Here is a 13,678-nt window from a genome sequence, read left to right as displayed (position 1 = left end):
ACTTCCTGTCCTGTGTCAGACGACCTGTACAGGCGGAGAAAACTGGAGAAGAAATATAACCAAACACAGTACATCGTAGGTTTCACAATAAAGAGCTTTTCCAACATCTGAAGTGAAACACTCTCTTGTCCAAGACAGTCAAACTGACATGAGTTAGTCTTCAAATACAGACACAAAAGAATGAGACACGTGTGGTGTGTCCACAAATTTCTACTTCACCCTCCCTATCAACACCTTGTACTTTCTTCCAAGCACCCGCCTGCTTCCACCTGGCCTCTGACACTCACTGGGAAACAGGGATCTAGGTTAAGTATACAAGTGACATAAAACCTGCAGTTACAACCAGCACGAAGGGATGAACTCCAGACGAGCATGCAGTAACCTGCAATTCTTGGCATCCACCCCCGCTTTCTTTGTCTAGCATCCATACCTTCCTTATGTCAATTTCTGCAGCCAGTGAATGAAAATGCAAAACCCTGCTCTGTGATAAAGAAAATGAACGCCAGGGAGCTACACAATCTATAAATGAAAATGCAGAATTATCAGTGGGAAAACACTATGGTTTTGGAAACCAGCTGGTAACACACACACATACACGAACATGCAGGCTTAAAAAGAATTAAATTTTACTGATAATTTAGGATATTTTGCCCAAAGATGAAATTAAGCAGACATCATACATCAGAAATAAGATCTTTTAAAGAAAGAAAGAAAGAAAGAAAGAAAGAAAGAAAGAAAGAAAGAAAGAAAGAAAGAAAGAAAGAAAGAAAGAAACAGCACGTCATCATTTCGAATTTTCTCTACAAACCACATTGTTAGGGCTTGGACACATTATCAGTCAGCTCACAAACAACAAAAACACCTGACCTCCGGGCCTGGCTCTCTAGTGAGCATGATTAGCACATGGTGAGAAATGCCCACAGAGGCACGGGCTGGCTCTGCCTCACCCGGTCTCCGAAGGTGGCCTTTCTTGGCTGCCCCTAATCCATCTCCATGTTGTACTCTACTTCTCTCCTTCAACTCACTCCCACCCCCATTCTGAAAACTACCGGCCCCCAGCCACAGCGGCGTAAAGAAGTAAATGCAGAAACATCTTAAATTAACCAGAACACCTTAGATAAGGAAATGTTTGGTTTCCACCTATTTTTACTTTTGATATTTTTAGAAAATTTCTTTAGGTTACAAACAAATTCAAGTGTAAAACTGCATGACTAACGCAGTGATTTTGGAGTAAAACCATCCGGAAATAAACAAAACACAGTTTAACCGGTTAAATTTGGTCTCTAAATATAAACATATCTTAAAGGCATAACTGAAGAAAAAGAAATCTATGGAAGGTATGGAGAAAAAAAAAATCACTTCTGTAAGCATAAATGAGATGCAAATGACATTGGTTATCTATGTATTCGTCAATGTGTGTGAGGGCTAAGTAAAAATTCAGAAAGGAGTTGGGTGGTGGTGGCACTCGGGAGGCAGAGACAGGCGGATCTCTGTGAGTTCAAGGCCAGCCTGGTCTACAGACAGAGATCCAGGACAGGCACCAAAACTATACAGAGAAACCCTGTCTTGAAAAACAAAAACAAAAACAAAACCCAAAAAACAAAAAAAGTTCAGAAAGGTCGCTATGACAAAGTCGTTTTCTGTGGGTAGGTTGAGTTGATGTGTGCATGCGCGCGCGCCCGCGGAGGTGGGGGAAAAGAAGGGGGGATATTCATTACAAAATATGAGCAACGAGAGGTAAGGTGTCTCTGGTGTGAATGCTTTAGAAGTAATCAGAAATGAAGGAAGACTCACTTCTAGTATGTGCTCATCCTGCTGCTCTCGGTCCAGCTTCCTCGACGTGGTTGTGATGAGACCTGCAAAACAGTGCAAGTTTATTGATCCTAACAAAATACCATCGGTTACACCATGCCTGGCTACTTTATTTATAAGCCACGGGAATTCGCTGCACTTTCTTGCTTTAATGAATCCTGGAAACCCTGGGCGATGGACAGAACTATTATGAAAAGAGAAAGGCTCAAATCTACTACATTTTCTGGTCATAAGACATTCTGTTAGAATAAATGGTTAAAGGTAAAATGAAGTTACCCAGAATTTCATCTTTACCTGAATCTCCATTACCTGCTCCAGAGATGAGGAAATAGAGTATTTACTTCTGTAACTATACTGAAAAGGAACGATTATACTATATTCTATAACTACACGAAAAAGGAACCATTAGAAAACACATTACTGTAACTTACTATCTTCTAATCATCTATTTTCAAATGAAGAATTGTTGTTGAAAAAGTAATGTAATCTTCCCGGGAATATTGCTCAAACACCAGTCACTGAATTTACAATAATAGGAAAAGAAAACGATGTCCAAAGAAATCTTGCGTTCCCCATTTCTTTGATGACATGAAACTAGAATAAAAGCATCAACCTCTCTCTAGAACTTTAATCTTAATGTCTCTTGAACTGCCAATATATGCCATAAGCTAGAAGGTTGCTAAAACAGCTAAAACGTATTTGTGTGCTTCACCAAAGTGAACTTCACTAACCGTTAGAGCAGTGGTTCTCGACCTCCCTAATGCTGCAACCCTTTGATACAGCTCCTCATGTCCTGGTGATCCCCAACCCTAAAACTAATTTCACAACTGTAATTTTGCTACTGTTACGAATCCTAACGTAAATATCCGTGTTTTCCGATGGTCTTAAGTATTCCTGTGAAAGGGTCGTGTGACCCACCAATGAGTCACGCATGACCCACAGGTTGAACACCACTGTACTAAAGCCTCCTGTACAGATGCAATCAGCAGGGGCAGGTGCATCGGAAGTGGAGTGAGAACTAGACCTGAGAACCAGGTAAAGTTGACTCAGCCAGGTGGTGCTGGGGCAATCCTTCTCCTTCCCGGCATCGCCAGGAAAACAGTTCAGGTAATTCAAGAACTAGCTTTACGGCTGTGGTTGTCCACACACGAGGAAGCCAGCTGATGCTCCAGGATGGAACAGGAGAGTACCCATGAGCCCCTACCACTTAGGGCAGAGCTATTGGCAGTTGATGGCTTCCGGGAGAGGCAAAGTGAGTTTTCTTTGAGAGTGCGGCCCTTAACAAGTAGACCATGTTCCAGTGGGTGGATCCCATACCCATAAGCCTACGGAGAGCACAAACTGGACTTGTTGGGATAGTTTAAAAATGAGGATGTGAAATTGGGAGTGGGTTGGGTAAGGGTAGATTGGAGAGGGGTTGGAAGGGAGTGTGATCAAAATACATTGTAGAAAATTCCCAAAGAACTAACGAACATGTCACGTGAAAAAGGAATCTGACTTTCCTTAACAACTGATTTTCTCCGATAGCCCTAATTACTTTCACAGTAGCAATTAAAGACTGTTTTAAAATGTTTCTCTAAATTTGTGAATACAAGGCGTGTGTTTTTTATGAACTCAATGCTTCTTGTTCTTAAATTAACGACTCGGCTAACTTCCACACGGTATGATGAAGCAGCACTGTCCTTTCGACGGAACAGAAGCCTGTGTTACAGCTAGACACTGGGCTTTTCCCCAAACGACAGCTACAGACAAACTGGGCTCAAGGAAGACGCTTCCAGTTCTGTAATCACATGACGGTATTGCCCCATGTGGCATAGAGTTTCCCTTTTAGTGCCACAGCCTTTTAATCCTGTCCCGAAGAAAAGTTTACCACCAGCCCAGAACTGTGGGTTTAAAACCATTCAAAAATGACAGGAAATAATTTTTTTGTGTCCCACCTAACTGTCCTAATGTTCCCATCCAACAACAGTCACCCTCACTGGTGAGATGGCACGGGACACAGCTTGGCATGGTCACATGATGAACTTCTGCCTGGCACTCTCTCTGTCATTCTCCAAGGGCACCCAATACAATTTCGCTTTACACTTCACTTACATCAAACTGCCAAGGAGGGATTTAACACTCTGTATTACCAATTCAATATGGAGACCAGACTACATGACACTCCTTTACAGGTTTAGGTTTAGAATTACTTGCACATCCTCCAGGCTTCTAGTTAAACATACCCTACCCTCCCTTGCCCCTTACAATTACACACACACACACACACACCCCGTAACTCAGGGAACAGAGATTCCACTTAAATGGAATGAATTGAAAGGTCTATTCCAATTTACTACCATCCCCTCTCACTTTAAATTTCTATCCTAGAGTCAACTGTTAAGTTCCCTAAAGCTTATGACCCAATGATGGAGGTGCCATACATAGGTCATGCCCCTCACCAAGGGAAGTTCACGCTACAGCACTGATCCAAATGTAGAATACAACCCACAGAGAATTCTATCAACAGTGTCCCGAGCTTTCTCCCTGTAGCCTTCCCCAGGAGAGGTCGTGCCTGTGCATCTGATGTCACAGTGTGTGGGGACATGCCTTCTCTGAGAGGAGTACAGTAGTGTTTACTACAGAATTTTCCTACAAATTGAACTTGAAAGAGAAAATAAAATTCCTTAATTCAGCAGGAAAATTAGGAGCTTCTCAGGGCCATGTTCTACCTTCCTGGGGTATACTTTACTAAGCACGCTAAGAGGTCAACACCCTGGGGTGCCTAGTCCAACATCCTGGCCTATGCACACAGTCTACATGTATACTCATCATCACCACTGTGCTTTTATAAGTCTCCTTCCTGCTGAGTCCCGCCCAGCCCCCTCCCCACTTGACAAACACCTGCTTCGAAACTGAATGTTTACCGGGTGATTAACCTTGTAGTCAATATCTGAGTGACATTAAATATCCTAAGAAACAGCATTATACATTTCATTCCTTCAAAAAAAAAATATATGTATGCCGTGTTCTTCCCTAAATTCTAGAAGACACAATGCTCAAAGGTCAGCACAATGCTCAAGGTCAGGTGTCTGAGCTAAAAGGAAGTTAAGTTTTCTCCGAGGTCACCAGTAATGCATTAATGAGGTCACAGAGTTTAGCTCTCTTGCAACACAGATGAGGATTTTAACTCCCCATCACATCAAACACATAACTTACTGTGTCATGGCATTTCAACTCTTAATAAAGTCCTAATTACGACTTCCTCAAAACTTAAGGGAGAAGTGGCTGTGATTAATTGCCACTCACTTTAGTAGGTCCAAAAAAAGAAAAAAACCAAGTCAGAAACTGAAAGAGAATATAAAAGCAGAAAGCATGCACAGGCAAGCCCTTCCTTTAGTAACTGTACGTCTTAGCATTTTCGGCAAATACCTTGAAGCTAAAAATAGAAAAAAAAAAAAAAAAAAAAGGACAAAGACTAAAGACTAAAAATTTCCCTTCCCCAATTTGGAAAAACATTACATTCTCTATACAAATCCTACAGGGCAGGCTGAAAGAACAGGTCAATTTCCTACCCTCCCACTAGTTGGTATCTACAAACTTACTTCATAAATGTGTGTGACTAAGGGACCACACCAAACCTGACTGAAACTGATGAGCATAATTTAAAATTCCCTTGTAGTCTTTCACATTACTTCCAACGTTTAGAAATTTAAGACAGACCGTTCGACGCGCCATAATGCTTCAATATTAATTGAATTTTAAAAATCTTTACGTAGGGGCATCACTCAACAAAAGGTCTTCAAGAGCTAGACAGCACACACAGGTGCCTACCAAAGGCTTACTCTGTGAAGACAGAGCTGTGGCTACACGTTTATCTGACTGCTTTGTACTGTCCACTCAGAACCCAGACGTGACTAACAAAGAGTTGTGTCTCCGAGAAAGAAAGGTAAAAACTAGAACTTGACACGGATAAGTGGTGTGCACAAAGAAAACACGTGCTAAGAATGCTAATGCCCAAGAGCATTAGCGTTTGCTTGGATAATCAACTGCAGGTTGTAGTCACCCCTTTCTTTCCTATAGCCAAGCACCTAAATGTGGCCACCTAATACCAACCAGCCCCAAGCCAGCTAACAGCTGACCACCCTTGTATAAAAGATCAGCCAAGTCTATACAAGGCCAGAAAACACTAACAGAGTTCTGATCTAAATTCTGATTTTTTTTAAAAAATCCATCCAGGTTTAGTATAGCTTGCTCTTTAAGTACAGCTGATACAGCAAGTGATTATTATATTAATGTCTATAGTGCTTATTAAAGCTCACAGACTAGGCTTTGATCTTTAAATACATTACCTACTGGATAATATCTTCATTTTTTTTTTACAGATTCCAAAGATTAATTCATATTAAAAAATAAGTTGGCAGTTTAAGAACTCAGATCATCAGTGCCTAAAGTCTACATTAAAGGTAGGGAAAATCAGGGCTGGGGAGATGGCTTGGTGGGAGAAGTGACTTCTTCTTTGGAAGCATGAAGACCTGAGCTCGTATTGCCAAAACCCACCTTTAACTTAAAATCCACGTTTACATTGGTAAGATGGTACACACGTGTAACTTCAGCACTGGAGGAGCAGAGACCGGCAGATCCCAGGAACTTGCTAGCCAGCCAGCCTAGCACCAATTGTGAGCCTAGGCTCAGTGAATGACCCTACCTCAAAAAATAGAGTGAGAAGGGGGGCGAGACACTCAACATCCACCTCCAGATTCCACGTGGGCTTGCACAAACAAGTGCACCTGTACACACCTGTGACTGACAGAAAGACAGAGTGGGGGGAGTGAGAAGGAGACAGACAGACAGACAGACAGGCCAAGGGATTTAAGGCTCTTGAAGAAACAAGGAAGGAAGGTAGGTTTGAACAACAACAACAACATAAACACAACAGAGAGCAACCAGAAGGGGGAAAAAACATCAAGATTTCTGAATAGGACTAAGGTCCAACTGCATGAAGGTACTTGTGATCTGCAGTCGGTGAAATTTACAAATTGTAAGGCTACAGGACAAGGTCCTGAGTGTGTGCGGCCACCTGCTTAACCGTGCTTGGCAGAAACTTGACTTTCAATAATTTTCCTATTGTTCTACGTGGAGAATAAAACCAGGAAGGTGAAAAGACCAACTGGGGGCATCCACCTAACCTACAGTTACTACACCTAATCCATTAGGTTATTTCCTTTTCCACCTCTTCAGCCTCTTTTTTTGCTTTTCCCAATAATATACGACCTGCTGTGGCTTTTGTCTTTAAAAAGCACTGTCCAAAGCAGTTTCTCTTAGCCTGAAAGTCTCTCAAATTTGTACTGCCTCATACAGTAGCCCCCAGCGGCACACAGCCACTCAGCAACTGGAATGTGGGGAGGCTAACTGGAAAAGTGGATTTTCAGATTGAATTTACATAACTTAAAAAGCCACCGGTCATTTCTGCTCCTTTAAATGGTCTCTCATTTCAAAGCACATGCCAACATGAATCTACAATATTTTAAAACGTTTGTGGTTAAGAATCTAAAGATACAATCCAATAGCAAATACATCCATTATCAAAATCCGAATCCTATAAACATCTGCCTTACAAATGTAAAGCTTTCCAGTATTTCAGTGTGGGGGCTACCACTCTACAATGCCCCCAGTCCTCAGCTGGAGATGAAGAATCCTAGTTTACCACTGTTACTTTATAGCTTTGCCTGATACCTAAAAATCATGTCTTTGTGTTCAACCCCAACTTCTGAATATAATTTGTCTACCAGTACACTCTTTTTGCATTTGATGGCTTCTTTCTAGTAGTTTAAAACTGACAAATTAAGCTCATAAACAGCAGTAATGCTGTCCTAATATTCACTAGCTCAAACACCCAGTGGTTCTGCCTGCATTGTTATTCCAGTGTTTGCCAAAACAGCCTCCCCAACTATGTCCCCTGAAAGACACACAGAGCGCTTGCCCTGAAAGGTAAGACAGATCAGAGGCAGGGAGGTCTAAAGTCTTTGTCTAGGAGCTAATGTGAGAGTGTTAATGATGTTAAGAATGCTAGTGGTGGTTCTTCAGTTACAGGCACCCTTTCATGCTTACTTTTTCTTCAAATAAGGCAAGCTGTAGAATGACCAGAAGATACGACCTTTTTTTTGATTGACAGCTATCACAGATCCTTACCTTGTGCCTGTAAGCAAGTTACACCTACTTAGAGCACCAGCAAAACTGCAATCAAGGCATCCCAGCTGCTCTGACCATTAAAGGTGCCCTGAGGGAACCGCGCTCAGGCTACTGGGGGATACTGAACCAAGCAAGGTTTTGCTAAAGCTACAGACTTCTTTGGGAGGCTTGTTCCGGTAAGGACAGCTCCAGGCAACTCAGAAGAATCCACAGCAAGCAAGCCAAGACTTAGTGACCTCCAGATGACCTTGCCTACAGCCACTCCTGAGGCCTAGACCCTAGCTGGCGGCTATGCCTAGTAACAGCTGTGCTTGATTAGGCCAAAATCAGGAAGGACACCCCTCCTAGTGACTCAGCAAAATGCTTGCAAGCAAGGGAAGGTGAGGCCCCGTGACTGATCCCTAACTGAAGGTATTTGAGTGGGTGAACCAGAAACAGTGCAGACAGGTGAAATTACAAATGAACCCATGGTACCCAGTGCTCCTTTTCTAACCACAAAAGCAGGCTGTTTATACTTGTCTGGACTCAACATTAGGCTCCAATACAGAGCTGTCTTATGCCTTAAAGGTCTTAGCACAGGTAGAGAAAGTTGAGCTGGCCACAGGAAAAGTAGCACTTTTTGTTGTTGGTGGTGGGAGCTGGTTTCGTTTTGTTCTTTGGGGGGACTGGGCATCACTAGCCTAGGCTGGCCGGGGTCTTGTGTTCCCCTCACCTCAACCCCCAGAATAGCGGCATTACAGGTGTGATCCACCATACCTGGCTTCCTTTTTAGCACAGTAACTGGGTGCTTTCTTTGGTTCCAGGTTAAGCATTCTAAGAATCTAAAACATGAAGGAAAATCAAAACGATCAGCCTGAGACACACCAATAGGTAGGCTGGAAAAACGTACTGCGGTTGAGCAACTTTTAGACAAAAGAGCTCCAAGAACAAAAAGGCAAATGTTAGCGTGAGTCTCACGGACAGATGCAATGTGTCTGCACAAAATGTGTACGGAAATGTTTACAAGCCAAAGCTGTCAAGAGCAAGGAAAAAACTGGTCAAGGGAGAGGCTGAGAGGGGGCAAGAAAAGAACAGAATTTCACTTCTTACATTATACAATTCTTTGTGGTAGTGATCTTCAGTTTTTAACGAATATTGTACTTGAAGAAACTTTAGCCTTAAAAATATCTTACGGCTAGGAGCAAAAGAAACAGAAGAACAATTTACTCAGTGAAAGCTATTTTTATATTGAAAAGATTTAAATAAAACATTGTTAAAGCCTCAACTATGCAGCCACTGATAAAACGTAAGTAAAACGGTTTTACCACGGCGGCATACGGGAGACAACTTTTTCTGGTTAGCCGAGGCAACTCAAAATGAAGTGCATTCTATTATAAAATTGCCTCTCACTGTACAAAGCAAATTTCCTAGAATCGGAGGGACTTTTAGAATCCCCTATCCAACACTTGCATTTGACGAGTGAGAGAATGAGGTCCAGGAAAGGTACACCTATTACCAAACTCAGCAATACTATGGAGAACAGAGCTGAGCTCCAACCAAAGGCAGCATTTCCGTACACATTTTGTGCAGACACATTGCATCTGTCCGTGAGACTCACGCTAACATTTGCCTTTTTGTTCTTGGAGCTCTTTTGTCTAGACTCTAGTACTTTTAAATGTGAATCAAGATCACGAAGTGGGAAGAGCGGAGCCACATTCCCATTCCCATGCTGGGAGCCACGTTACAGACCATTATAATCTTTTTTTTTTTAGCCTAAATGAAACAAAACAAAAACAAAAACCCTGACTTTCTTACTTTAGTAAATTTTGTTTTAGTCACTGTAAAAATTACCACCACCCATATCTGAATATAAAGCATATTTATTTAAGCTACCACTGAAATAGAGAAAAATCGAACATGAATCATGACAGGAGAGAAACAAAACTGTAGGAAGTGCTGAACAGCGTCCAAAGAGCCGCCCCGAAGGCCCCTGTTGCTCAGCAGTGACTTAAACATCTCCCAGCATCCTCTTGCCAAGGTGCCACTGACGAGTGTCCAAATCGTTAAACCCTACAGAACTTAAGTTAAATGAAAGGCATTTTCCCATATGCAAACTAATCTAAAGCACTATATTATGTCTGCCTTATTTTTCCTTGTTTTGAGTAAATGCCTTCTACGGTAAGCTGAATGGCAGGCCCCAGCCAAAAGTTCCATCTATTCTGGAACATGCAAATGTGGCCTCTCCACAAGAAAGGTCTCTGAAGTTGAAGGCTAAGGACCTCTGGATGACAGCATTATGACTTTGAGACGTCTCTAAATTCAATCAGAAGTGGCTTCTTAAGAGGAGGTATGAGACTAAGAGGCACAGAGAAGTTCCTGAAGCCAGAGACACAATTTTTATTGCTGTGCCAAAGCTATAGAGTGTCTCCAGAGGGAAAGTGGCCTGCAGGCAGCTATCTTCAGATCTACCTGCTTTGTCCTGATCTGTTACAGTAGCCCTAGAAAACGCATACATTTAAAAATTAACAGCTTTATATCGAGGTACAACTGCTAAAGAAAATTAGGTACTTTATATATCTATGTATATATGTAATTTTATTCATCTCAAATTGGATTTTTTCCATTATTAGCATAACATAAGTTGTTCAATAGTTCTCTCTGAATGTATTTCAAATACTTTCTCCTCTATAAGAAGTGACTTGCGCCAGGTGGTGGTGGCGCGCACCTTTGATCCCTGCTCTCCGGAAGTAGAGGCAGGCAGATCTCTGTGAGTTCGAGGCCAGCCTGGTCTACAGAGCGAGCGCCAGGACAGGCACCAAAACAACACAGAGAAACGCTGTCGAGAGAGAGAGAGAGAGAGAGAGAGAGAGAGAGAGAGAGAGAGAGAGAGAGAAACACTAATAACCACAATTATAAATATTTCTTTAATGCTTACAAAATAGAAAGTCTTGATTTTAAAATTGTTAGAACTAAGGATCAAGATAGAATCAAAATAATTTTTCTATGTTCTCCAGAGTTCACTTAACAATCAATATGAAGGGCAACAATGAAATTAATCAAGACATCTCCAAAACTAACCAACAATATATCCTCTGTACATTTACTCTCCCTGCATTCACAAACTCATCTTTTCTATTTTAGCCATCTCTCTGTTCCTCTTGTACATTGATACTCATTTTTTTTTTACTGTGAAAATAACGTCAATTATTAGGATAAAATAGCAGCATTTAAAGGCAGTGTTCCAGATGGAACTTTATATATCTCAAACCCTGGGCTGCTAAGCAAGTTTCTTGTTTCCATGGTATAATGTTGAAACACACTTAGCATTAGTTACATTGCCAAGGACCTCAGAAACTACGGTCATAGAGAAGATAATGAGGGGGAAATCATTATGTTTCAGAATGACATATTAAAGTGAAGGCACATCCATGCAGGAGACGGTAAGTACAAAATCCCATGTAACCCAGAAGACTGCGCAAGCACCGTCTCTAAGAACATCCTAGCCAGCGTATCTGTACCAAGCAGCCCTAATAAAATAAAAAAAAAATAAAATAAAATGCATCAGAACGAAGCCGTTTGTAGCAGCTGTGAAGATCACAGACGATGGATGGAAGGACAGACAGGCAACGGATGCTAAAGAGGGCACATGAAAAGCAGAGCCATTCCAACTGGCTGAGTTTTAAAACCCTTTAGCAGCGAACTGGAAAGCAGGAATTGAGGAGCATTCCCACACTCAGTACTGGGCTCCGTTCTGTCATGGATACCATCACTGGATACAGAAAGGGTCCTGGCCCTTCAGGACTTCCGCCAGGAACAGAACCAAGCAACAGGCAAGATCAGAACCAACAATGAAGAAGTCAGAGTCCCTGTTCAGCTCAGACCAACGGGGAAGGCGGGACGGCACTTCTCCCAACTTCCCGCGCTGGGGACGCCGATGGCCTCGCGGGCAGCCCCTGAGCCAAGGTTCCGCTCTCCCTATAGCGGCCACTCAGCATCCACTCCGACAGAGCTTTCCGACTGACAGCCCAGAGCCTCTGCAGCATGCACTGTCTTCACTGAGGTGGTGTTCTGAGACCACATCGAAACTACAGTCGGCTGGGAGCGCTTTGGCAGCTGTGGCCCCATCCGAGCAGCTATTGTCTGTCACTGTGGTACTGGTGCCGGCGGGATTAGGCTTGGGGCCAAAAATGGAATTCTATTCAGAGGCTGTCAAGGCTGGAAAGCAGCTTGGCATTCATTTAACTCCAACTTCCAGAGCGCCACAGAAAACACTAATAAAACCAATCAACTGGGCATTCTGAAGTCACACGGGGAGTAGCTGAGGTCACTCACATCACCGGCCACTCTTATATCTTCTTGGAAATGGGTGGCTTCAAAACACAAGATCAGAAGGCAAATCGAATTCACAGGGAATTAATTGTTTTTAGTATTCTATAGAAGTTTTGTAGCAGAGGGAGGGGAGAAGGAAGGGAGAGAGGGAGGGAGGGTACTCAGCCTACTTAAGGTTACTATCAGCTCAGTTCCACTTAAGAATTTTAAGCGCAAAATCTTACATGTAACTTTTAGTCACTGACATTCAGTGAAACGGAAAAGCAGACTTCTCCTCGACCCAACTGCCCTGAAGGATCCCCTGAAGACAGATTTGACCTGTGCAGAAAAGGCAGAGAAATAAAATCTGACTTTTTAAGACTTTAAGACATTCCATTACAAAATAAAAACTAGTATAAGAAATGGGTAAGAAAACGATCTACAGTCCTTACAAATACACACAGGTAAACTTTTTTTTGTTGTTGTTAATGAATTCCTGCCATTGTGGTGTGAGTGGCCCTCCATTTCCTTCCTCTCTAGAGCTATCAAATGTCACCGGAAACCCTGGGAAGTTGTTTGCAGCTGTAGCTCCTTCCTATTGCACTTTGTTAGGTCTCCTTCCCAGCCACAATAAAGCGCCATTTACTTATTACCTCATTACCGGGTAATACAACACTCATTACTGAAGGAGCATGGGCCTGGAACATGGATAGGCGCCCACTGCATCTACTAGCCACTGTAGGGCTTTTGTGATCTTAGAATGCTTTAGGGATTACTAAAGGTAAATATCCTATCGCTACTAAATCTATCTGAGCCATCTACTGAACAATCACACCATTGCTTATATCCAACATAAACAGTTCTATATTAAATGCACTGTTCTACATGTTCACAAGGAAACTAAAAACAACAACAACAACAGTATATTTGATGTTCTCTAAAAAGCACAAAAAATTAGAATGTAGCCATCTGAGCACGAGCTAGTCAGTTCCCGATAAGGTTACTAAAAGAACAATGGAGAAAACAGTGGAAGATCACCAAGCACCAAGAGCTGGGTGAGCTGGCATCCGCAGCTCTAGTTATTTTTAATAAGAGATACCAGCAGCACAAGGACAGAAGTCTCCCAAATGCGCGCATAGTTTATCTTCAAGTGAGAAACAATTTATCTCTTAAAGGAGAAAATAATAATAATAATTAGCGGCTGACTATCCACGGCTAAGCATCTACCATGAACTTGCTAAATCTCAAAAATGGGTTCGTAGCAACAAATATTCTAACTGTTGTAATGTAAATGACTATGAGCCTGGAGAGGTGGCACTCAGTACATCCTTCCATGCACTCTTGCTTGTAGCAATGGGGAAAGCTGGATATTTTTCTTCCAGAAAGAGTTCAATTTAAATAGCTACTT

The 13,678-nt window shown here is 42.2% G+C and overlaps 1 protein-coding gene across 1 annotated transcript in view; it reads right to left on the bottom strand.

Annotated features, from left to right (window-relative positions):
* Fat1 (FAT atypical cadherin 1) overlaps positions 1-13,678 on the bottom strand; it is a 122,051-nt gene that overhangs the window by 44,696 nt on the left and 63,677 nt on the right. The window contains exon 4 of the mRNA XM_059245074.1: positions 1,795-1,856. Within this exon, the coding sequence (XP_059101057.1) occupies positions 1,795-1,856 (62 nt within the window). The remainder of the gene's footprint in view (positions 1-1,794; positions 1,857-13,678) is intronic.

This window comes from Peromyscus eremicus, chromosome 17, assembly GCF_949786415.1.
Source record: "Peromyscus eremicus chromosome 17, PerEre_H2_v1, whole genome shotgun sequence".
NCBI lineage: Eukaryota > Metazoa > Chordata > Mammalia > Rodentia > Cricetidae > Peromyscus > Peromyscus eremicus.
The sequence above is the reverse complement of the archived record's forward strand: the minus strand, read 5'-3'. Positions and strand labels throughout refer to the sequence as shown.